Raw genomic sequence first — 26879 nt, forward strand, 5'->3', positions numbered from 1 at the left:
TTAGGTCAGGACTGATGCACAGTGCAGGTGAAAGTTATGCTCCTGCTGTCTTAACTATATTTGTCCTTTGAACAGAGGACTTTAATAACCAGTCCTTCTCATCAGCAACCACTACTAACATTCTTCTCTTGATTAGAAGTGGATTTAATCCAAGAGCATACATAGCAATTTATCAAATTCTCTCTCACACACAGATTTGCATTTAAAAAAAATTAAGGGTTAATAAAAGTTTAATATGGATTGTTTTCATTTAGTTCCTTCTCTACAAGAAAAAGCATTGTCCCCAACACTACAATTTTAGAGGCTATAAAACACAAAATAAATAGAACCAATAGCTCTTAATAGCTTATCTGTCTATCCACCCCAGCCCCCAAAAAGCTTGGAAAGAGGAAAAATCAAGTAAGAGACATGAAGACCTGAAAATGTTAGAACTGGTGTTCTACTGAGCAAGGCAGACCATCAAGAACATTCCACCCCTGAGCATCACCCTCAGAACTAGTTACCTACCCAGTTCCAAGTCCAATTCAAGGCATTAGCTATCGTTTGCTAAATGATTAAGGGGCTGTGGCCCATCTATCTCAACAGTTGCCACTTGTCCCTCACACTGAAACATGAGCTAATGGTTGGAAAGCTGTCAGAGCACAAGATATACCTCACATGGACCGAGACAGAACTTCTCAATGGAGAACCCAAACTGCGGAACTGGCTTCTAGCAAAGATTTAACAGCCCAGGTTTAACACCTGACTCAGGAAGAAAAAGACGACAACTTCTCCTTACACAGGCGTTTTAATGGAATAGCAGGTTCCCCACCTCATCCCACTTTACTTGGAGTCATACTCTGAAAGGCCATGAAATAGAGGATCAGGTTGGACAGCTAAAATCCCATTTAGGGATAATTCTTATCATTTATGTACATGTCCAGATATTAGGGTGACAGGTACTTCAGAAATGTGAACCATGAATACCACAAGGATGTAAGACCACGAACAGTTCAATAGCTCTCATTAAACATTCAACAAGGTCTTACATTTGTTCACAAATAAAACAGAAAAGAGGTGAGCAGTGGTGTTTTTACTATCGGAGTTCCATTATGCAGAATCATTCTATTTCACAAGTATTTAAAAACAATTAGCATTAAAACAGAAGTTATACCACATATGGGAAGGACAGATGATAGACGCCTTGCAGGGGCTACAAAGCCCAAGAAAATTTCATCAGATATTTTAAAGTTGCTCCAAAAGATGAGGGTGGAGAGAAAAAAAAAAAAAGTATGAATTGAATGGCTGTATAACCTGTCCTTTAACTCTAATACATAGGACATTTTAAGGTTCCTTTTCCATCACTCTAAACATATCTCCTCAGTCTTGAATCTCTCCCTGGTTCCCCTCTTCTACATTAAGGGCAAGCTTCTCATCTTCACGTTCACTGCTTTCTGCCCTCTGATTCATACAGCTCCTAGAGATGTGCACAGCATTTCAGATAAAGTGTCATATGGTTGGGGTAGCAACCATTTAAATTAGACATGACATAAGGAGAGACAGACGGTGGGATGCAGTTTGAAAGAGCGGTGAGATTCACACAAAATACGGTCATGGGGGTAACCCTGTTTTTGTTATGTACTGCGCTAGTTTTCTTTTAAATTTATTTTATTTGTAATATTTGCAAAAGCAACAAAGCAGCGAATTTTGAGGAAGGATTTGGAGGAGGAGGTTAATACCTATGCCCCATCTAAGTTCTTTTCCCAACAGTTCCCTTTGTCTCCTTCACCCACCCCGGACTATGTATCTTCTTCTGTGTTGCCCTTCAAGCCTGTAAAACCTTCTCAAGTATTTGAGAAGTAGCCCCTGTAAAAATGAAGTCCGAAGTTTTGTTCTGCAAGGGTAGTCTCACTGCAGTGGCCACGCCCTATTGTGTGTATGTTCTGTACTGGATTATGCTAGGCACTCCCATCCCTTTGGGGGCAGAGCTTTAGTTATCTTTGGCTCATTCTAGCCACAGTAAAAACCTTCAGTACAGCTCTACCTAAAGATTCTCAGCATATTTTGTTGCAAGTACTACAGCAATCAGTACTGAACATGTAAACAGCAGTTTAGACCAAATGAATCCCTGCTACACAGTAACAAAAAACTGGTGCAGAGCAGAAATCAATATACTTTTTGTAGTAGGAAGAGAGCCTGAGACATAAGCCCTTGTATTAGAGGCCTAGTATGAGGCAGAACCTGATCACAGAATCTGGCAAGAACAGGGCTGATACTGCAAAAATACACATTCCTAAGGAGTGCTAAGTACAGAGTACTCATGCAAACACAGCCCGATATCAAGTGGTACCAGAACATCCAGATATCAAGGATGGTACAAAGACATTCCCCAAGGATAACAGAAACACAATGACCCCTCCTAAAAGATAAGGTTAGGGTGACAGTAGGTAACTTGTTTATATCGGGGTATAAAAATGTATCTCAGAGGGAGTATCTTTGGCCAGCCTAGGGAGCAGTGGAAAGTCCCGTCATTGACTGAGCTGTGTCCATTATCACAGACATACATGTCTTAGTATCCTCGTAGAGTCTGCCAGGTGCTGTTACCATGCTTCATCGATAATAAACCTGGCTGGATGCCTTCGCACCTTAACAAATCTTGTGGTCATTGGGTGGTTCACTCGAGGTCTGCTATGCAAACTGTCTGCACAGAGCTGCAACAGCATACAGAGAGAACATACATGCAGCCAAACATCTGACCACACTTAAGATCAAAAGCAGTGAAGATATTTAGGGCACATACAAAACATACAGGTATTTTAACTGGCATTAAGGTGCTTTTGTTTTCATAAAATGATGCAAGAACAGGCCTACTGAGGGAGCATGTGATAGAGGATAGAAATAAAACCATCATCCAAAATATTATGACTGGAGAAACGTGAATGAAGTCTGAGTTCATCTATTTCAGTGGTTCCCAAACTTTAACAACCTGTGAACCCCTTTCACTAAAATGTCAAGTCTCGCGAACCACCTTCTAAAAATGAACATTTCCAGGGATTTTCTCCTTTACTGGAGTATAAATTATAAAAGCAGAGATCTTGGAAATATAAAATTTGTTTTTATGACATGCTTATTACCCACTATTTATTATTAATTATTTATCATTACAGTATTTTTATTACATTATGAAAACGGCAACATTCTTCCAAGATCTCACTTTCGTAGCTTGTATCACTTTGAATAAGCCTGTTATAAGACAAGGCTCCTATGTCTCATCAAGGAGTATCAGATGTGAAACAGCAGGAAGGTATTTAAGAAGCCAACTCAAAGAGATCCTCCTACACAAGCACTCAGGTCTTGAGCAGTCCAGGCAAACATGTTACAACAAAGCTTAAATTTGTTCTTCATAATACTTTTAAAAACAACACTAGCTGCCTATTTAATTTTAATAACAGCAAAAAATATCCACCTCCCTTTTCCATTTCTTATAAGGCGTCTTGAAGTTTAAATCTCCTTAGTGTGATCGATATGCTTGCTTTGATCTGCTTAGTTCTTGGAAGTCTAGGGGCTCTGGGCGGCTGGGCCCATGCTGCCCAGGGTCCCTAAGGACAGCTCTGGTCGCCATTAGGGAATTTTTTCTCAAGAACCCCCTGTAACATTTCATAACCCCCCACTTTGGGAACCACTGATCTATTTCAAATGTAATCTTAAATTATCTACAATTCCTACAGCAACCTCAACTGTACCGTTGCAAGCCGACATTATGGTACTTGGCCACACAACATACACGTACAGTAACTCCTCACTTAACGTTGTAGTTAGGTTCCTGTTAAGTGAATCCAATTTCCCCATAAGAATTCACGGGGGGTTAAGTTGCAGGGAATTTTTTTTCGCCAGATAAGAGACTATATTTTATATGCATGTTAGTACACACACACACATATATATATATATATATATATATATATACACACACACACACACACACACACACACAGTATAAGTTTTAAATGAACAATTTAATACTGTACACAGCAATGATGATTGTGATGCTTGGTTGAGGTGGTGGAGTGAGTCCTAGGGTGGGATATTTCCCAGGGAATGCCTTACTGCTAAATGATTAACTAGCACTCTGCTGAGCCCTCAAGGATTAACACGTTGTTAATGTAGGCTCACACTCTACAAGGCAGCACGAATGGAGGGAGGGGAGACAGTATGGCAGAGAGAGAGACACCCTGTGTGAGAGAGAGAGATGCACATTGCTCCTTTAAGTACATTGCCTTTTTAATTGATTAGCAAATTGAGACAGCAGGTGCTGTCAGCAAGCTCCCTCAGTCCTGAGCCCTGTAGTGCCCCCCCCATGGAGATAAGGTGCAGGAAATGGGGGTACAGGAGTGGGGGGGAAGAGATTGACACCCTGACATTAACATCTCTCTCCCCCTCCTCCTCTCCCTGCACAGCAAGCAGGAGGCTCCCGGGAACAGTTCCAAGGCAGAGGGCAGGAGCAGCACACGACGCTGAGGGGAGAGACAGCTGAACTGCCCGGCAATTGATAGCCTGCTGGGCGGCTGCCACACAGGAAACTTAGGGGAGCAGGGAGCTGATAGGAGGGGCTGCCATGCACCCTAGATTCAAAGCCCCCACCAGCTATCTCCAACGGGCTGCTCTTTCTGTAAACAGTGGACAAAGCAGGCAGCTACCAAACAACCTTAGAAGGGAGCATTGTGCAACTTTAAATGAGCATGTTCCCTAATTGATCAGCAACGTAACAATGAAACGTTAACCGGGACGACTAAGTGAGGAGTTACTGTATATGGAAACACATGCTACAAGATACAATTTAGATAACATTACAGCCAACTTATTTACAAAGACTTACCAGAGAAACAACAGTAAAGCAAGTGTAGTTCCATTCCAATATACCAAAGCTTATGGTACATGCGGACTAATTAACTCATGCCAGTTGTTTGGTATGTCAGACACTCCTCTTGATAAGTTTTCAATACAACCACAATCCTCACAACACCTTCACACGCCCTCAATAAAGAGCTTTCCCCAAACAAAACTTTCTGAAAACAGGGAAAGTAGAAGGGCCAGAAATTAAAGTGTTGAGATAAGAAATGAATATATGAGCTTTCTATTGGTATATGGCACGTCCAAGTAAGCTGCTTCCCTCACCCACGCCCAGTCTTTCAATGAATAACCAGGCAAAACAGAATTTTATTATAAGGGTTAAACATGTCCCACTGCTCTGCTGCATGGCCTATGAAGTCCGAACAATGTCAAGCGGTCCGAATTGTAAAAGTGTAGCTCAACTCTAAAAGATTTTTTTTTAAAGTTGCCTTCTTATTCAAGAGGTCTGCTCCTTTCAAGTTAGGAGCCATGTTTGAACACAAACATAAGGTATTTGGGGGTTTGGTTGGGTCCCCTCCCCCCCTTTTCCTTCTGCTAACTCTGCAGAGCTCATTCAACTACAGGAGTGGAAGTTTGAGTCTGTCGTGGCATGCTTATTAATAGAACTGTTAACCAAATTCCAACCATCAAGCCAAATTAGGTCTTCATTTACACTTGTGCAACCCCACTGATGACAATGGGTGACTTCATTGAAGTCAGGGTTTTACCCAGTAGGCTCATATAAGAGCAAAGTTTGGCTTACAGAATTTTGATTATTGGTGATGTCACAAGGAACACGGCATAGCATTCCTATCCCAAGTTGAATTACCTTGGCTAGCAAGTAGGGAAAAGTTTACTTGTAAATTGGGCAAATTTGATCTGTAAGCATGAAAGATAACAGATTTCACAACACCATTTTCATGGTCATTTCACAGTAGAAACACTTTCATGTCACATTATTATATGAACAATGCTGCATAAAACAAAATAGAAAGTATTTTTATAGGTTTCAGTCTAAAGGCCACTTGTAGTTTTTAAATGCCTAATCTCTCCCAAGTGGCTATGTAGACTTTCTTCAATTTTCCAAAACCAAAATTTACTTCTGGGCATGCAGAAAGCATAAAAACTTCATCTCAAAAGATAGAGGAATCAAGAAACTACGGTACTAAAAAAGGAGCTTAGAATGGAGAGTCCCATCTCAATCAATGTAGAAAGGTAACAAATGAAGATTCTCTGTTTGAAAGGAATCCATTTCAGCAAGAAACTGATGAAGGGGCTTTGGTATTCAGAAGCATTATAGGCAAGGTTATTCTCATGCTAAGACTTCTAGCTATGCTTTTCCAGTCACTAGTAGTCCATTAATTATTAGTCTGGTGTACAAAACCAACAGACTCTTTTTTCCTCTCTCTGATATATTCCATCCAAAGACAGACCAGACCTAACTCTACTTAGTTTTTGCCTATTGCATGTGTTTACAAGTCCAGAACAGCACAGACCCATTCTTCTACGTTATCCAGCCACTGTTTCTTCAGCAGTGACTTCTGACACTCCACAGTTCATTCATTCCCAAGTCCATGCACACTTCTGTTATGTCACTGTTACATATCACTAAACTAATGAAAAGGTGAGGATTGTTTTTACTTTTGCAAGATGTTGAGTGTTAATCACAGAGCAAAATACCATACTCTCTAGAAAACAAACACTACCTGGTATCAAGGCACACCTCAAAACTCTTTGACTGGCATAGATTCATAGATTCTAGGACTGGAAGGGACCTTGAGAGGTCATCGAGTCCAGTCCCCTGCCCTCATGGCAGGACCAAATACTGTCTAGACCATCCCTGATAGACATTTATCTAACCTACTCTTAAATATATCCAGAGATGGAGATTCCACAACCTCCCTAGGCAGTTTATTCCAGTGTTTAACCACCCTGACAGTTAGGAACTTTTTCCTAATGTCCAACCTAAACCTCCCTTGCTGCAGTTTAAGCCCATTGCTTCTTGTTCTATCCTTAGAGGCTAAGGTGAACAAGTTTTCTCCCTCCTCCTTATGACACCCTTTTAAATACCTGAAAACTGCTATCATGTCCCCTCTCAGTCTTCTCTTTTCCAAACTAAACAAACCCAATTCTTTCAGCCTTCCTTCATAGGTCATGTTCTCAAGACCTTTAATCATTCTTGTTGCTCTTCTCTGGACCCTCTTCAATTTCTCCACATCTTTCTTGAAATGCGGTGCCCAGAACTGGACACAATACTCCAGTTGAGGCCTAACCAGCGCAGAATAGAGCGGAAGAATGACTTCTCGTGTCTTGCTCACAACACACCTGTTAATACATCGCAGAATCACGTTTGCTTTTTTTGCAACAGCATCACACTGTTGACTCATATTTAGCTTGTGGTCCACTATAACCCCTAGATCCCTTTCTGCCATACTCCTTCCTAGACAGTCTCTTCCCATTTTGTATGTGTGAAACGGATTGTTTCTTCCTAAGTGGAGCACTTTGCATTTGTCTTTGTTAAACTTCATCCTGTTTACCTCAGACCATTTCTCCAATTTGTCCAGATCATTTTGAATTATGACCCTGTCCTCCAAAGCAGTTGCAATCCCTCCCAGTTTGGTATCATCCGCAAACTTAATAAGCATACTTTGTATGCCAATATCTAAGTCGTTAATGAAGATACTGAACAGAGACGGTCCCAAAACAGACCCCTGCGGAACCCCACTTGTTATGCCTTTCCAGCAGGACTGGGAATCATTAATAAAAACTCTCTGAGTACGGTTATCCAGCCAGTTATGCACCCACCTTATAGTAGCCCCATCTAAATTGTATTTGCCTAGTTTATCGATAAGAATATCATGCAAGACCGTATCCCATGTCCTACGCCTCTGGGAATTCTGCTCCAAAAAATTAAAAATTCTGCCCACAATATTTTAAAATTCTGCAAAATTCTGCATATTTTATAAACACAATATCATGCCGGTTTCAATTATTTTGGTAATTTATTTCAAAATATCTGTCAGCAAGTTTCTCGGTAACAATACAGACCAAAAAAAAGATTGATAATTTTTTTTGAGAAATCGATTCCTTACTAGGCATATTAGTACAGAACTTTGAGTCATTAATTTAAATTACAACACAGAAGTGTATTTCCTGCACCAGTCAAAACCAGTGCAAAGACCTGGGGGAGCCAGGAGTAATGGAGGAGCTGTGGGACAGGAAAGGAGCCTGGAGTGAACCTGGAAGTTTGTTGGGTGTGGGTGGGAGAAGTATGGAACAGGTTTTTTTTTTTTGGGGGGGGGGGGGGGAAGAGGGGAGAAGAGACAGGATTGTTAGGGAGTTCGGAAGCCTCCCCTATGCAATTATGTATGTCAAATGTTATTTAAAAAAAAAAAAAAAATACAGCCATTTGTAAATTTGAGCTCAAAAAAGCATCTGAACCATTTTCTGAATGGTAAAGCAGCACACATTTAATGCTCCAGTTGCTCAAAAAATGACCAAAAAGTTACTGGTGTTACTTTTTTCACCTTGCATCACAACATATGAAAAGTAATACCATAATGTAACATTTTTATCCTGTGACAAAATAAAAAGGCCTCAGCATGTTTAAGGGCAATACAACTTTGCTAATACATTCAAATACTCTATACTCAATGCAGCATTTGTGCTGCTTTACCTTGCTCTGTCACAAAGTACCTCAGAGCCAAATTTTGCAGATTATATGGCCAAGAAAATGATTGGGGGGAAGGGGAGTAGTAGTAAAAAAAAAAAAAAAAAAAAAAAAAAAAAAAACACCACACACACACACTTGCACACTTTTATGGGCATTAGGGTTTCTGGTTATCAAACAAATCACAGATTTAAATTCTTGGGCCTAAGTTCTCACTTCCCTGGGTGCTGGCACACAATGGAGACAACATCTTCACAAAACTCTACAGCAGAGGTATGAGTGACAGAAAGAATGGATTCCAAGAGGAGCCTCATTCAGTTAGTCTCAGCCAAGTCTGGGTGAGCGAGGTAAGATAAACCACGACCTCAAGATACTCAAGCTACATAATTCATATACGGTGAGTTATATTAGTAACCTGTCTCATTCCTCCACTGTTCTGCAAGTATGTCCTTGCTGTTTTCCTTTCAAAGAATAGTCACTATAGCAAAGCAAATAACATAAGAACATCAGAATGGGCATACTGGGTCAGATCAAAGGTCCATCTAGCCCATTATCGACAGTGGCCAATGCCAGGTGCCTTAGAGTGAATTAACAGAACAGGTAATCATCAAGTGATACATCCCCTGTCACCCATTCCCAGCTTCTGGCAAACAGAGACTAGGGACACCATCCCTGTCCATCCTGGCTAATAGCCATTGATGGAATATTCTCCATGAACTTCTCTATTTCTTGACCTAAGGATATGTCTAATACCACAATATAAGACCAGGGGCCAGCTGTGGTTGTGCTGCCAATTAGCCTCACAGGACTATAAATTTGCTATGTAATCATTTGGGCTCAGGCTGGAGCCCAGATTCTCCGAGACCCCACGAGAGGGGAGAGTCTCAGAGCCCTGACTCCAATCCAAGCCCAAACATCTAAACTGCAATTTTATAGCCCCACAGCCCAAGCCAACTGATCTGGGCTCTTTAATTGCAGTGTAGGCATATACTGAGGGACCAGATAGCTCAGCTAATTTATAAATTGGAATATTTCACCTCTAGGTCACGCGCTGAAATGCAGCAAAGAAGAATAGTGACCATGTGCTATTGTGCTTGGTGGCCCAGGTGAAATGAGGAAATGACTCTGTCCAGTTCTCAGTGGACAAATGCTCATATCGCAAAAACCACCAACACAAGTGGCCCTAATTGATACACCCGTTGACAGAAAGACCAATGACTCGGTACATCACGGGGACTGACCTGCTGCTTCCCCCAGATATTGTCTCTCTAGTCAGGGTGGATCTACGTGGTATGGAAGGGGCAAGGGAAGCTTCTGTTCCTGCTAACCATCCTATATCTGTTTTGGAAATAGAAGAATTCAACTCTTTTCAACCTTGAAGGCTGTCAATGCTGAACGTTTTACCAGCAGTAAACTACTGGACTTTTTTTTTTAAAAAGCTCTGTACTGTAATTCATAATAGGACAGTAAGCAGCTTCCCCAGCAATATTACTTGGCTATATGATTACATTTCTTTACATTTGTATTCTACTTTGCTTGCAGTCCATAGGATTCAAAATATTACGCTATTACTCCTTGGTTACAAGGCTTCACTGTGTTCTAGTCTAACCAGTCTAAAAGGTCATGAAAGGGAACAGCTATTTTGGATATTTTGCCTGAGTACAGCGTAGTCACAAGTGCCAAGACTGGCACAAGTATAAGAAGAGATTATTTTCTACTCAGAATGCTGAAAAAATGCATTTACCTATCTTAATGAATCGACAGGGGAACATCTGTTCATCAATTTTATGCTTCAAGGTGAATGTTTCTTTGTTATAATCATTCTTTAAGCCACTGTGGAAAAAATAAATAAAGTTACTAAATCTTACCTTGTATTTTAGAACTAGCTAGTAAATGCAACCATGTCTGAAACGTGATGGTTTCATTTTACTACTGATTCATAAGTATGCATGCTGGACCAGTGTCTGGATTGCTGTCAGCCACTTTACCTCCCAAGGAGGTAGCATGTCTAGTGATACGAGTAGGGAACTGGAGTCAGGAGACATGGATTCTGTTCCCGTCTATGCTGACTCAAAGTGTAACTTTAGGCAAGTCACTTCTCTGCAACTCAGCTTTCCCATTTGTAAGCCATAGATAATACTTGCCTACCTCACAGGAGCATGATGAAAATTAATTGATTAAAAAGTGCTCTGTGATTTCCAGATGAAAAAGTACTACATAAAGTGCAAGGTATCGAGATTCATAATAAAATTTAACTATACTAAAGTCCAGTTTTATCAAAAATGATACTGGAAGCAATAATTCCCGACAAACTGAGAAGTCAAATGACACAAAGACTGCTCAACTATACCAGCAAACTACTAGCATGCTATTTCAAACCTTCCCTCTTCCCATCAAGTTGCCCCACAATTCAAGCACTAAGCAATAGCAATTTAAAATTACTAAATTGGGGTAGCTCAAATTTGAAGATGCTTTTGAAATCCTACAACATGATCCTGCAGGATATCTATGCTAGGTTCTTCATGCCGCATGGTTTCCCTTGGTAAGGCAGCACAAGTCTGATTCTTTGATCAAGAAAGAGCTGCCGAGTACTGACTACTTCAACAAACTAGCAACACACTCCCTATAACTGGGCTTTCCTGTTGCTGGCCTCCAATTAACATTGGCTCTTGCTGTATGGCTCCTCTGCATCTGAAGTACAGTGAGTGATCTAAACATTATCTGTCCCTTTCACTTGGGAGGCAGGAGACTAGCTAGGTGGGCTTCTCAAATTTACATTAATAATTATTCTAAGACCTATGATAAGTCTAAAACTGGTAATAGGCTGCCTTCCATAAAATACCTAGCACTGGACTACCAAATAAAGTGATTTTAAGACAAAGAAATTAGTTTTGTACTCTGCCCTTTGACAGATCAATCAATATGAAGGTAAAGCAGCTAAGTAGTTCAGACCTGTACTGTTATGAGATTCTATACATATGCAATTGAGAACACTTACTACACAACTCCTAAAGAGCTATTAAAAGTTTTCCACAACTGTAGCTCAAATTTAGGTGCGAGTCTCAGGTATGCAGAAGAAAGGAATCTCAGCCCACAAGCATTGCACCCTGGCTCTTCAAAACCTCCAGGAGTTCACCCTCCACAAATCCTCTGTGGTTAGAACAAGGTAGGGAAGGTTTCCCAGAGCTAAATTTTGACATATATGCTCCCTGGCCTGACCATATCACATTAGTTATCTGCCATGGGGCTGTACATAGGACCACAGGAGCCAATAGCAGGCTTACACTAGCAGCCTTTTTGCACTTATTAACCAAGTGCCATTTGGGAGAAAAGAGGGGAGGAAAGAACACTGTAGTCCAGCCTTTGATTTAGAATGATTTACAAGTTGTTGAAATCATCTCTTACCTGGATAATAGGTCTGTCATGTTTTCTTCATTCATCCCACCAAAGACTTTAAACTTCTTTAAATTGCAGACATGAGTCTTCTCATATTTGCCAAAGGTGATACTTTGGACTATGGCAGGTCTTTCGAGTTTCAGAATCAAATACTGTGGAAAGAGGGGGAAAAAAAGGAGAATGAATTTTGAACACAAAAATAAATGCTGCAGTGTGCGCGCCTCGAAGGAGGAAAATTACAGCCTTCACATTTTCATAGGTAACACCAAGGCTGAAGGACAACGATTAATGTTGGTACTCCAAATTATATGGTCCCTGCCTGTGAATGAGATTAAACAATGGAAGATGAGGGCTGCATATTAGGAAGTACTGCTTTAAAAGAAATCTACACAACCAGAAAATAAGTCAGACCCCATATGCTCTTCGAGACCTCATGTATTCCTTCTGGGAGTTGGAAGACAGACTTCAGAAGACATTGCAAGGTATGGCCAGGCTCTGGATAACTGTGACTTAGCTATGCACTAATGCTTGAACTGAAGTTTAACTCTGGAGTGCATTCTGTTGATTCAATCTCTCTTAGGGTATGTCTACATTACGAAATTAGGTCGAATTTATAGAAGCCGGTTTTATAGAAATCATTTTTATACAGTCGATTGTGTGTGTCCCCACATAAAATGCTCTAAGTGCATTAAGTCGGCGGACCGCATCCACAGTACCGAGGCTAGCGTCAACTTCTGGAGCGTTGCACTGTGGGTAGCTATCCCACAGTTCCTGCAGTCTCCGCCGCCCATTGGAATTCTGGGTTGAGATCCCAAAGCATAATGAGGCAAAAACAGTGTTGCGGGGGATTCTGGGTACATGTCATCAGCTCCCCGCCCCACCCCACCCCCACCGTAAGAGCAACGGCAGACAATCGTTTCGTGCCTTTTTTCCTGGGTTACCTGTGCAGACTGTTGTGAGATGCGACCGGTATGGTGCTCTACTTGCTCTTGTGTTAATATTACTCGGCTGCGTGCGTGTGTTCCCTCCGTGTGCTGTCTCAGCTCTGCGCAGACAGCTGACACAGCAGACTCGACAAGAACCCCCAATAACCACAGAGTCTAGTAAGATGCAAAGTTACTTCGACTAGGTTTATTGCGATTTCGGACACAATGGCAGTTCCCCGTAGATTACTTAGTCTACCGGGCATACTACGAGAAAGTGCCTCTTGGCCAGGACCCGGCTCAGTGGCGGGACTTTCCACTGCCCCCGTGGCTGGACAAAGACACCACCCCAGGGATACATTCTTATACACAGGTACAAACAAGTTACACATCACTCCTGGCGTATTGAGGTGCAACCCCTCTACATAGCAAGGTACAACCCCTCTACGTAGTAAGGTGCCGCCTCTCACCTTGTACATGTTGGTTCGATCAAAACAACTCTATCCATCATTTTACCCTTTTGCTCCTGTCATTGGGATGGGTCGGCCTGTTCCATGTTATCTGTGGAATGTTCCCGTATGGTATGCCTTGGTACCATGTTTATACTTTAACTTTGCTAGGTGAATATATATTTATGCAATATCAGCCCTTTCCTTGCCAGCTTCTGTGAGCAGGGCCTGCCTCTGGCTCACAGCTTAGCTTTACTTTATGTTAGCTAAGTCTTGACCATTACTTTAGTTCAGGCCTCAGGCCTCATACTGGGCCTTTATCAGGGCCTTCACTTACTACACAGACTACATACCACGGCAAGCATGGAGCCTGCTCAGCTCACCGTCACCATGTGTCATCTGGGTGCCGGCAGACGTGGTACTGCATTGCTACACAGCAGCAGCTCCTTGCCTTTTGGCACTAGATGGTGTATTACGATTGGTACCCATCATCGTCGTACTCCTCAGCAAGTTCGGTCAGAGGCACCTGGGCAGACGTGTTGCGTCTCCTGGAGACTCAGTCCTGCTGGCAGTCCTATTGCACCATCTTGACGATGATGTCTAGCAATCGTAATGCAGCATCTTCTGCCAAGCACCCAGAAGATGCCGATGGCTATCAGTCATGCTGCACCGTCTGCTGCCAGCCTAAGATGTAAAAGATAGATGGTCCAGATTTGTTCTGTATTCATTTGCTTCCCCCTACCGCCGTGAAATCAACGGCCTACTAAACCCAGGGCTTTGAGTTCAATCTTGGGGTGGGGGGGGGTGGGAGGCATTCTGTGTGACAGTTGTTTGTGTTTCTCCCTGATGCACAGCCACCTTTGTTGATTTTAATTCCCTGTGAGCCATGTCGTCACTCGCCCCTCCCTCCCTCAGTCAGACAATAGTTTCACGCCTTTTTTCAGCCCAGACGCTATAGCACTGGGATCATGGAGCCCGCTCAGATCACCACGGCAATTATGAGCACTATGAACACCATGCGCATTGTCCTGGAGTATATGCAGAGCCAGGACATGCCAAAGCAAAACCAGGCGAGGAGGCGATTGCAGCGCGGCGACAAGAGTGATGAAGAAATTGACATGGACATAGGCCTCTCACATAGTACAGGGCCCAGCAATGTGCAAATCATGGTGTTACTGGGGCAGGTTCATGCCGTGGAACGCCGATTCTGGGCCCGGGAAACAAGCACAGACTGGTGGGACCACATTGTGTTGCAGGTGTGGGACAATTCCCAGTGGCTGTGAAACTTTCGCATGCGTAAGGGCACTTTCATGGAACTTTGTGACTTGCTTTCCCCTGCCCTGAAGCGCCAGAATACCAGGATGAGAGCAGCCCTCACAGTTGAGAAGCGAGTGGCGATAGCTCTGTGGAAGCTTGCAACGCCAGACAGCTACCGGTCAGTCGGGAATCAATTTGGAGTGGGCAAATCTACTGTGGGGGCTGCTGTGATCCAAGTTGCCAGGGCAATCAAAGAACTGCTGCTATAAAGGGTAGTGACTCTGGGAAACGTGCAGGCCATAGTGGATGGCTTTGCTGCAATGGGATTCCCAACTGTGGTGGGGCGACAGACGGCACCCATATCCCTATCTTGGCACCGGAGCACCAAGCCACCGAGTACATAAACCGCAAGGGGTACTTTTCAATGCTGCTGCAAGCCCTGGAGGATCACAAGGGACGTTTCACCAACATCAAGATGGGATGGCCGGGAAAGGTACATGATGCTCGCGTCTTCAGGCACTCTGGTCTGTTTCAAAAGCTGGAGGAAGGGACTCTCTTCCCGGACCAGAAAGTAACCGTTGGGGATGTTGAAATGCCTATCGTGATCCTTGGGGACCCAGCCTACCCCTTAATGCCATGGCTCATGAAGCCGTACACAGGCAGCCTGGACAGTAGTCGGGACCTGTTCAACTACAGGCTGAGCAAGTGCCGAAAGGTGGTGGAATGTGCATTTGGACGTTTAAAAGCGCGCTGGCGCAGCTTACTGACTCGCTCAGACCTCAGCGAAAAGAATATCCCCATTGTTGTGGCTGCTTCCTGTGCGCTCCACAATATCTGTGAGAGTAAGGAGGAGACATTTATGACAGGGTGGGAGGTTGAGGCAAATTGCCTGGCCGCTGATTACGTGCAGCCAGACACCAGGGCGGTTAGAAGAGTACAGCAGGGCGCAGTGCGCATCAGAGAAGCTTTGAAAACCATTTTTGTGACTGGCCAGGCTACGGTGTGAAACTTGTTTGTTTCTTCTTGATGAAACCTCCCTCCCCCACCCCCCGGTTCACTCTGCTTCCCTGTAAGCTAGCCACCCTCCCGTCCCCCCTTCGAGCACCACTTGCAGAGGCAATAAAGTCATTGTTACTTCACATTCATGCATTCTTTATTAATTCAATCACACAACTAGGGGGATAACTGCCAAGGTAGCCCGGGAGGGGTGGGGGAGGAGGAGGGAAGGACAAGGACACACTGCAGTTTAAAACTTTAACTCTTATTGAAGGCCAGCTTTCCGATGCTTGGGCAATCATCTGGGGTGCAGTGGCTGGAGGCCCCCCCACCGCGTTCTTGGGCGTCTGGGTGAGGAGGCTATGGAACTTGGGGAGGAGGGCTGTTGGTTACACAGGGGCTCTAGCGGCGGTCTCTGCTCCTGCTGCCTTTCCTGCAGCTCAACCATACGCTGGAGCATATCAGTTTGATGATCCAGCAGCCAGAGCATCAACTCTTGCCTTCTGTCAGCAATCTGACGCCACCTATCCTCTTCAGCCCGCGATTCAGCCCGCCACCTCTCCTCTCGTTCATATTGTGCTTTTTTGCACTCTGACATTGACTGCCTCCACGCATTCTGCTGTGCTCTGTCAGCGTGGGAGGACATCTGGAGCTCCGAGAACATATCATCCCGAGTCTGCCATTTTTGCCTTCTAATCTTCACTAGTCTCTGCGAAGGAGAAACATTTGCAGCTGGTGGTGGAGAAGGGAGAGGTGGTTTAAAAAAAAAAAAACGACATTTTAGAGAACAATGGGTACACTCTTTCACGTTAAATTTGTGCTGTGTAATGTGAACAGCAATGTGCTTTCGTTACAAGGTCGCACTTTTCCTCTTATATTGAGGGCCTGCCGGTTTGGTGTGAGATCACTCACGCAGTGCCAGGCAACAGAATTCGGCTTGCAGGCAGCCATGGTAAGCCACAGTCTTTTGGCTTTTTTAACCTTCATAACATGGGGGAATGGTTTCAAACAGCAGCACCCTCATTTCCCATACCAAGCACCCGTTGGGTTGGCCATTTAAAATGGGTTTGCAAAGTAAAAGGAGGGGCTGCGGTTTCCAGGTTAACTAACCCCCCTCCCCCCACACACACCCAATTCTCTGGAATGATCACTTCACCTCTCCCCCCCACCGCGTGGCTAACAGCGGGGAATATTTCTGTTCAGCCGAGCAGGAACGGGCACCTCTGAGCGTCCCCTTAATAAAATCACCCCATTTCAACCAGGTGACCATGAATGATATCACTCTCCTAAGGATAACAAAGAGATAAGGAATGGATGTTGTCTGCATGCCAGCAAACACCGGGACCATACGCTGCCATGCTTTGTTATGCAATGATTCCAGACTACGTGCTACTGGCCTGGCGTGGTAAAGTGTCCTACCATAGCGGAGGGGATAAGGCAGCCCTCCCCAGAAACCTTTTGCAAAGGCTTTGGGAGTACATGAAGGAGAGCTTTCTGGAGATGTCCCTGGAGGATTTCCGCTCCATCCCCATACACTTTTCCAGTAACTGTACTGGCTGTGATTGCCAGGGCAAATTAATCATTAATCACGCTTGCTTTTAAATCATGTGTAATATTTACAAAGGTACACTCACCAGAGGTCCCTTGTGCGCCCTCAGGGTCTGGGAGCCCGCCTTGGGTGAGTTCGGGGGTCCAGGTCCAGGGTGATAAACATATCCTGGCTGCTGGGGAAACCAGTTTCTCCGCTTCCTTGCTGTGAGCTATCTTCCTCGTATCCCAAACCCACTTCCCTGTTGCATGATTCTCCATTGATGGAGTCAAAGCACACAGTTGGGGTAGTGGTGGCTGCACCCCCTAGCACGGCATGCAGCTCCACGTAGAAGCCGCATGTCTGCGGCTTTGCCCCGGACCTTCCGTTTGCCTCTCTGGCTTTGTGGTAGGCTTGCCTTAGCTCCTTAATTTTCACGTGGCACTGCTGTGCATCCTTGTTATGGCCTCTGTCCTTCATGACCTTTGAGACCTTTTCTAATATTTTGCCATTTTGTTTACTGCTACAGAGTTTAGCTAGCACTGATTTGTCTCCCCATATGGCGAGCAGATCCCGTACCTCCCCTTCGGTCCATGTTGGAGCTCTTTTGCGATCCTGGGACTCCATCATGGTTACCTGTGCTGATGAGCTCTGCGTGGTCACCTGTGCTCTCCACGCTGGGCAAACAGGAAATGAAATTCGAAAGTTCGCGGGGCTTTTCCTGTCTATCTGGTCAGTGCATCTGAGTTGAGAGTGCTGTCCAGAGCGGTCACAATGAAGCCCTCTGGGTTAGCTCCTGGAGGCCGATACCGTCGAATTCCATCCACACTACCCCAAATCCGACCCGGAAAGGCCAATTTCAGCGCTAATCCCCTCGGAGGTGGAGTAAAGAAACCGGTTTAAAGGGCCCTTTAAGTCGAAAAAAAGGGCTTCGTCGTGTGTACGTGTCCAGGCTTAATTCGATTTAACGCTGCTAAAAGTGACCTAAACTTCTAGTGTAGACCAGGCCTTAGATGCTAACCTACAACTTCCATTAACTATGTCAGTTCTGAGACTACCTGGTCCCAGAGAGTAAAGTGAGCCACTAAAAGCTTGGCTCATCGGTAATAGGTGAACCAACTGCCTATAAAGCATATCAAATGATATTTGGCCATTTCATGTGTTATAGGGAGCCTCTCCTGGTCCATAAAGAAACTGATCAGAAGGGTTTGGCTCATGAGGCTCTCCTTTCAGCTGTCCCCTGTGCGCTGAAGGGTTGGCATAATTCCCATTTTCTGGCCTGATCGGTCACCTTAACCAGCACTGCCTGAGGGAAAGAATCCTACACTTCTTAAGTGCCTCTGAAGGGAGATGTTCCTACTGAATAGTCTGGTTGGACACCAGGAACCAAGACGTTTTAATTTTGCATAGCTGAGAGTAAAAAAACTCCCTTCTCTCTCTCTGAGAATCAAAAGAAGGGTTTTTTCCCACCAACAGAAGCAGAACAATCTAGAATTTACTTCGGAATAGCAGATCTTGTTCTGCTCCCTAAGTTCACGACAGGGAGATCTACAATAGGATTGTCACACCCACACAATAGAACAAGTGAGAAGAGGTTGAAAAAATGTACAACCAATAAACTCCACATGCACTACCTTCCCCTTGATTTTGTCACAAAGCCTCAATAGAAGCTACTGTCTGAACAGACGTACAATATTCTAGAAACCTTTCCACTGCAAACTACATGGGGGGGCCTAGTCCAACCATAAAATGGTGCAGCAGATTCAAACATGGACTAGCATTTTAAGTTTAACTATTTTGATAGTAAGTGACAGACTCCATAGAATTTAAATACAAGTGACTGCTTTCAAAGATCCCAGATTAGAGACTGAAGTCGTATCTATCCACAAAGCAGGTATAGCACAGAAAGCAGCCATGCAAACTTTGTTGAAACTGCCCTGCCACCATACCTCAAACTTGACCTAGAATTACAACGTCCAGGGTGATGGAGGAATTTGTTTTCCCACAACCAGTCAGATAGACAGACCTTGGTCTTTCTCCTGTGACTCCATCGTACAGTCACCTCTAACTGTTCCTAGAAACTGGACTGAGACCAACAGCACATTGTACCTGTTGTACAGGGCAGTAAAATTGTAAATTTAGACTAAGTTCTTGAGGACAGGAACAGGCCCTCACTAAGTGTTTATACTGCACCTAGCTCAATGGGATCATGATTTCAATGGGCGCCTCTAAGTCTTACTGTAAAACACACAGGCTAGAAAGAATTAGACAAAATGAAGAAATAATTTCCATTAATAATAATCAAAGTCTACAGGTAAGCAGAGTAAGAAAGGAACGGAGCTTGATTTAAGGATATTTACTTTGTATATTTTGACATGATGTTGACAATTTGTGTTGAATGTTATAAAAATAATTTTTGACTTTCATCTGCTGTCGTTAAGCAATTATGGTCTGACCTCAAATATAATTTCCCACAAATGAAATAGCTAACATTAAGAAAAATGCTTTAAACCCATAATTTCGCAGTAATTATAAAAAATACAATTGAATGCTGCCAAACCTAAATACACATCATAGCAGTGATTATGTATTTTTAAAAACTTCCATATCTATGCACTGTGTCACAACACTACTAACACAACAAGAAGCAGCATTCACACTAAAGACATTACTATAAAGCATCTGGTTAATACTAAATGAGGGAATCTTTAAACATGATTTGGTTAGTTATTTTTTAGTTAAATAATAGCATTGAAAGACACAAAACCAAGGAAATTCAATCTTAAAAGTTTATTCACAATTTAGGACAAAAGCGGTATGCCAATACTTTGCCAATAGCTAGTTACAATGCAAGGTGAGGACATGGTGCTTTTCCAGTAGTTCTCTGCAAAGCCTCACAGAGCTCAATGCCATATTTCAACTTAAGTCTCTCTCTAGCCACCTGCACATTTATTATGTTTACATGCTTCTTTTCATCAGAGTATCCCAAAGAACTTCACAAACCATATAAATTCAGCAGCACTGAACGCCAACTTCTTCTGGAATGGACACTGGTCAGCAAGCAGAGCGAACTAGTGTGTGGCATGCTGAAGAGCAAAGGAGTAGATGGAGGACTTTTGGCCTAGGACACTAGCACAAATCCCATGTGATCTTATGTTCTTTTCCAAAAAATCTCATACCATAAAAAACTTACATATTACACCGTTTTACCTCAGAAAGCTGAAGGACTGGAACTGACCTTATCAAGATTTGAACTTGTGGTTCCAAGGAATTTAAGAATTCCATATCAGATGCTTAGGTTACTCAGATACACCCTCTGGCAAACATTAATGCCAGATTTTCAGAAGAGCCAAACTCACATGTAGTCTACATGCTTATTAAATGCTGCAGTTTTTATTATTTTTAGTCCAAAGGAAGGGAGAGAAACAGTGGGGAGGAGACATGGATTTTAGTCAAAACCTTTCTCTGCACAACATATGCAGGGCATCTTAGTTGGAAGGGCAGAGACATCTAGAAATGAGGTGTGGTAGTTAGCGGATACACTTACTAGCTGTTTTAGAAGCTATGCAGAAGGTTTTAATTGAGAATGAGTAGTCTTGCAGGTTCCACACATTCATCATCTGAGAAAAGAGCCAAAAAGAGCTCACAGGGTGAAAGTTATAAACAGGAGCGGGAGACAGCCCTGTTGACTCAGTGGCTGATTGACACAGGATCAAGAAATGCATCTGCTGTGAAGGCTGCGTTCCAATACCTCTACCACTTTAGATACAGGCTGCATATTCCTAATCTTGTTGGAAGAGGAGACCGCAGACTATTACCTCAGGGACTGAAATTGCTGCTGATTGTGAAGATCTCCTGACTGTTGTGCTGAGAAGGTTCTGATGCCATACTACAGAGACTGAAAAAATCTGAGAGAAGATCAGAGCAGAAAGTATAAAAGGGTATATATGCTCTGTTGAAACTTTGCACTGAATTATATGTAAAGTAACAAAGTGGGAGAGTTTGTACAAAGAGCACCAATAGATTCAGTGCCCTAACATTTTTATTAAACCAGTTATTCAAAAGTATTCCAAATGTTTTTGTTTACATTAAATGTTTGTTCACTAAGAAAATCATATAGTACTCTCCCCGAGGCTGACTGACAACTGCTAGTAGCACCAACATTCAGGGGATTGCATTGTAATTCTGAGGTTTAACTCTGTTTAATAATTTTTCTGAGAAGTCCTGAAACCGCAGAAACTTCAACCTGTGCTTCAGCAGAGAAGCAAACTGAGGTACAGGGGAAAGGGGAGTGTAACAAAGTTATACATACACCTCTACCCCGATGTAATGCGACCCCATATAACACGAATTTGGATATAACATGGTAAAGCAGCACTCCGGGGGGGGGCGGGGCTGCGGACTCTGGTGGATCAAAGCAAGTTCGATATAACGTGTTTTCACCTATAATGCAGTAAGATTTTTTGGCTCCCGAGGACAGCATTATATCAGGGTAGAGGTGTATTATCTTAGCAACCGCTACCCAACCACATAGGCATCAAAAAAATGTGACCCCATGTGTCATAGCGGGAACTGAGCACTTTTGAACATCTGGCCCATGCCACATGTTGAATCTACATGTGTGTTTACCACATACAGTTGAACAAGTTTTAACAATATACTTTAAATCACTCCCTGATATGATCTGCACAGCAGGAGCAGAATCAAGAGGTAATTTTTTGGGATTAGGCAGAAGAACAAAATCAGTCTTTACTCTGCAGGGATACAAAAATCTTTTGAACCAGACAACTGTTTATGTACTTGGCAAAATTGAAGTTGCTGCTTAGGACGTTTTCTTTTTTATAAGGATAGAATACTTCTGCTCTGTATTAGCTCAAACTGTGATTTCTCCAGCGCCAATAGGCTGAATCAGACATTTAAAGTCTTATCTACCCAACATTATCCCTGCAATTTGATTCACAACATACTCTGCTAGTTTTTAAACAAACAATTTCAGTTCATTAATAAGCAGTTGTCATGATTTCACCCTGGAGGTAAATGTATTTCATTAACACATGAGGTACTGTATATAAAAAACAGTAAAAAAAAGTTGATTTTGTATTTAAGTCAGGCATAGTGACTGTGGACATAGTTCACTGCATTAAAGACCTACTTTATGTTTATAACAAGGATTACATCTAAAAACCTGTTTTTTTATATATTAACTGTCATCAACTACAGGAATCCATATTGTTGTACATACATTGTACTAAATCAGAATGGAACCACAGCTAAGATTCTCTTTTATAAAATGAAAGTCTGGTCTCCAATGCTATCAATTTTATTACATTTCCATTGTAAACCTAGAACTAGTATGAAAATCGAGAATATACCAGCTTCTGCCTAAATAGAGTACTACATCACAGGTTTACCATTGTACATATAATTTCTGGGTCATTCTATTTCAAGAGTGGATCCAGAAAGTATCCAGTTTAACGAACAGCTGAAGTGTATTTCCTTTTGCTGGCACTCATTCATAATCAACTCATGGCCTTAAAGGCCACAAGAGCCATTTAACTCTACCATAACCACATAGCTGGAAAACCCCTTTACTAAATATAACCCAAGGGGTAGGATGTCAGATGTTTCAGTTGTATGTTGAGATTTTAGACTTCCACTTTCAATTTCTTTTTCAATGAACAACCTGACAAACACCCCACTGCACCAATCAAATGACATTTGAGTGGTGTCTGAACTATAATTAGGGTAAAACAGTAGGACTTATATCACAGAAAGGGAAGCTTTACTTTCACTTTTTAGTTGAGTATAGCATAGTTCATTTCCTGGCCTAAGCAATTTTGACATTTTGCTATACAGTTAAAACTGTGTTCCAGCTCAAAAATAGTTGGATTTCAATGGTAGATAAAATGAACCCCATATGTGTGAACTCTAGACTGCTTTAGGAGAATAGATGATTTACTCACAAAACTGTAGGAATGCAGGAAGGAGCCTAAATGACAAAGGTGCTAAGCCCTCAGTTTACATAGACTTCAACAGGACTTGTTGTGCTCAGCACCTTTGAAAATCAGGCCGTAAGACTTCTACTACACTCCCAGTTTCTGTTCCACAATCTATATGCACTTGTTTTTCTTATTTCTGTACCCCTTACTACTGTAATATTTAAGCATTGATATAAAATATATTTAGGATTTTCCTCTCCCCAGCTTATCATAGGCAGGGCTGGTGGGCACCCAGTTAAAGCTGCCCAACACTTTCATTAGAGAAGACTCTGTTTTTAGTTGCTTATAACTTTGTCGAACTTTAACTGTCTCGGCTGAAGTTTTCCATGCCAGCTGCCTGTTTCAGGTTGAATACTTCAGAAAATTTCAACCAAAACTGTTTGGCCACTTCTGAGAATGAGGCTAGTGAAAAATAAGTTGTTAGGATTTTTCAAACAAGGTTTTCTTTGAAAACCTATGGTGCCCCCATGTTATGGAGCAGGGAATTTAAATTTGACAGGCAGTAGTCTTTAAATCAAGGATGTGCCTTTTGCCATCCCTGTAAAAATCCGCTCAGTAGGAACTCTGATTTTAATAGCTAAATTTCCTTAACATGCGGTCTGTCCTGAGTAGCACTCTCCCCGCAATTGCTAGGCAACTGCAGGTCATACCAGATCCAAGGGTATGAACTAAAATCATCAAGTCTTTCCTGTGCTCTCAGTGACCACCCTGCTGGCCCCAAGTAGTAAGCTGCTGGATTCAAATGCAGAGGGAACAAAAGTCAGATTTATAGTGGGAGTAGATTGGGACAAGCATGTTTGTGAGGAGCACAGAAACTGGGACTGGAGATTACACACGAAGAAAGGGGGTAGAACAGACCGGATTACGAGCCAGGAGGAGAGACGGGGACCCAACGGAGCAGTGGAGAAGGAGATGACGAGAAATGGATCTGATAAGAAGCTGGGGTGCAGGGGGAGAAGTGGGACTGGCTGGGCAATGACCTGGGTGGATACACATATCAGATGAAGAGCCTAGTAAAAGAAAGACTGTGAGCCAGTGGGAATGGGGAACATGGGCAAGAGACACAAATTGGATGAGGTCTTTGGGTGAAGAGGAGAACGTGACACAGGAAGAGACGGAGAAAGGGAGCTGAAACTGGTTGGGCAAGAAGACTGACTGGCAGTGATGAGAACACTGGGACACGGAGTCCTGAGGGGTAAGACTTGAACTTGCTGCACAATGATACATGAATCAGAAGCCTGAAGAGTAGAGACTGGGACTGGCTAGATAAGGATAATGAGAATGGGATAGGAAACAGGGTAGAAAGGATCATCTCAGAGGTAATAGGTGGAAGAGTCTGTGCACATTTGAGCAAACTCTTCTCACGGCCCTGGAATGGAATGCAAGATTCCCAAATTTCACCATTCCTCTGCTGTCAGAAAATCTGAAACCCCTGGCAATGCATTCCATCCCCATCTACGCTGGTCCACACAGCCCCTCAGTTACTCCATTAGTTCAAGTGGCACAGGTCTGTGGGGTGGGGCTGATGGATAGATGGATGGCAATATGATGGAATTTGTTTTACCAGTTTAAAAAAAAAAAAAATCTCGGAAATTACTCTCAAAAAAATATGTTAAACGAACATTAAAGTTCCAAAATCAAGCACCCAAAATTTAGAAAATGTCGGAATTAAGGTTGCCTATGCTTATGCAACCTTAATTCAACCTCTTTGTGCACATGCATTATGACAGTCTCATTACAAGATCACATGCTATTTTTCCCTGCACAGGAGTCCTGCCTTCACCAATGCACAGGATGGACCTGCTCTGGGAATGAATCAGGGCTGTGTAGTGAAGATGGCTTGTATATAGGATCTGTGATTCATTTGTTACAGAAGTTGGAATGTGTGTAGTGAATCAGTAAGGGGACTGCATTAAGAGAAAGGACAGCCTCACCACTAAGGCATTTAAATGCTGCCCTGGATAGCTGGATACTATCCCTACCTCTGCCAGAGAGTTCCTATGTGGTGCTATGCAAGTCACTTCAACCCAACTTTCCACAAGTGGTCATTAATTGCGTGTCTCATTTTCTGGATGCCCAACTTGACACCTGGGGTCTGATATGCAGAAGTGATGAGCACTCACGGTTGTGATTAAAGCAGGGTGGATAAAAAAAAAAAAAATCAATGATTTTTAAAAAAAATCTGATTTTTATTTAAATCAATTTTTTGGATAAAATGCTTTTAGAGGAAAAAACCTATCTAAAGATATTTTTAATTAAGATACATTATAGCTCAAAGATATCTCATCATGGAATAAGGACTATACATTCTAATTCTATAGCATGAGACAATATATTCATGTAATGTTAAAGAAAAGTTTTGTAAAGGAGTTCAAATAGTTCATGGATTAGGGACCCAATCTTATGGGGTTCCACAGGCTTCTGTATAGATTTAGGTTAGTCTTTCTATCTACCCAATGGGACTCAGTGCTCAGTCTAGAAGATCCCATCAGAGATGCTTAGTTTTGCAGTTCTCAAACTGTAGATTTGTGTCTCCAGAGGTAACATGCTTGTTAACAGAAAAAAATGTTTTAAATAAATAAATAAATAAATATATAGAGGTGAGAAATAACAGACCTCAACTCTATTGTCCCTCTGAAAATTTGTGTACACAGAGTCACTCTCTTACCTCTCTCTAAAAGTGCAAAATTTCAAAAAGTTCAATGAATAGAAGATTGTTAGGGGCAAAATAGATCTGGACAAGGAGAAAAAGTCTGGCGATAAATGCGAGAAGCGAGGTACATATGCTTGTTTCATTAAAATATTATTTTTGCTGTTGAAGAAAAAAATCCAGAATATTTAACGTTGTTGTTTTAGTTAAATAAAACAATTTAAATGTCTGTCTGGTGATGTTCTCTTCCTAATATAGCATGGCAAGAAAATCCTCCAAATATTAATGATTAACCTGTTGAATTGGAGATAGCTCCCCTCCCAATGACTTCATAAATAGCTGCTTCATTTACCTTTGGTAAATGAAATAACTAAACAATCATCCATGTTCTGATATAGCTGTAAAACTAATCTGAAGTTTTCAAAATAAATCAATGTTTAAAAGTGTATAGTGTGTACCTTTTAAAAATGAAACCTACATCTATCTTTGAGTTGTGAAGAATATGTATTAAGGTTGTAACAACTAACAATAATGCACTTTTATATAGAAAACCATGATTAAATTGAGTCTTCCTGACTAGCTATTTAAATCAATTTGATTTAAATCAAATCCACCCTGGATTAACGTCAATGGAAGTTGTGCTTTGACCATAAAAGTGATCTATAATGTTAAGTACTCTTAAAAAAAAAAAAAAAAAAAAAATCAAGGCCTACGTGCTTCAAATTGGGCATCCTAAATTAGTGGATGCTTCTAACCTTAATTTTTCAGTTCCCACCTGTAAAATGGACCAGGACCCCATTGTGCTAAGCGCTGTATAAAGAACGAACAAAAGGATGGCCCCTGCCCCCAAAAGGTTATAATCTAAGTATAAGATAAGAGACAACAGATTGGTACAAACAAATAGATGAGGAAGGTCAAGAAAAATATGAGAATAATTGTCAACTTGATAGGCAGAGGTATCAGTAACTCAACTCCTCCACCAGGCGTGCTGTGACTATAAATTCATTAACATTTGTGAAACACTCAGCTACTATAGTGATAAGTGTCAGAGAAGCCCACGAGGAAATTAATAATGCTGTCTTCAGAGCAAGGTTTGAATAGTGTGTAATAAATAAGGGCTGGGACTACATACTGAACAATGA

General features: G+C 42.3%; 1 protein-coding gene across 3 annotated transcripts in view; it reads right to left on the bottom strand.

The window, feature by feature from the left end:
- The window catches only part of MKLN1 (muskelin 1), a 180155-nt gene that overhangs the window by 123147 nt on the left and 30129 nt on the right, over positions 1-26879 (bottom strand). For 2 of the 3 annotated variants that reach the window (XM_034764320.1, XM_034764329.1), the window contains exon 1: positions 11945-12058. Coding sequence is in view for 1 of the 3 variants with exons in the window: in XM_034764311.1 (XP_034620202.1) it covers positions 10284-10372; positions 11945-12087 (232 nt within the window). In the remaining 2 variants the exon portion in view is untranslated. Of the gene's footprint in view, positions 1-10283; positions 10373-11944; positions 12088-26879 lie in introns of those variants that run through there. The other variant, XM_034764311.1, reaches the window with a different exon arrangement.

The sequence above is a fragment of the Trachemys scripta genome, chromosome 1 (assembly GCF_013100865.1).
Source record: "Trachemys scripta elegans isolate TJP31775 chromosome 1, CAS_Tse_1.0, whole genome shotgun sequence".
NCBI lineage: Eukaryota > Metazoa > Chordata > Testudines > Emydidae > Trachemys > Trachemys scripta.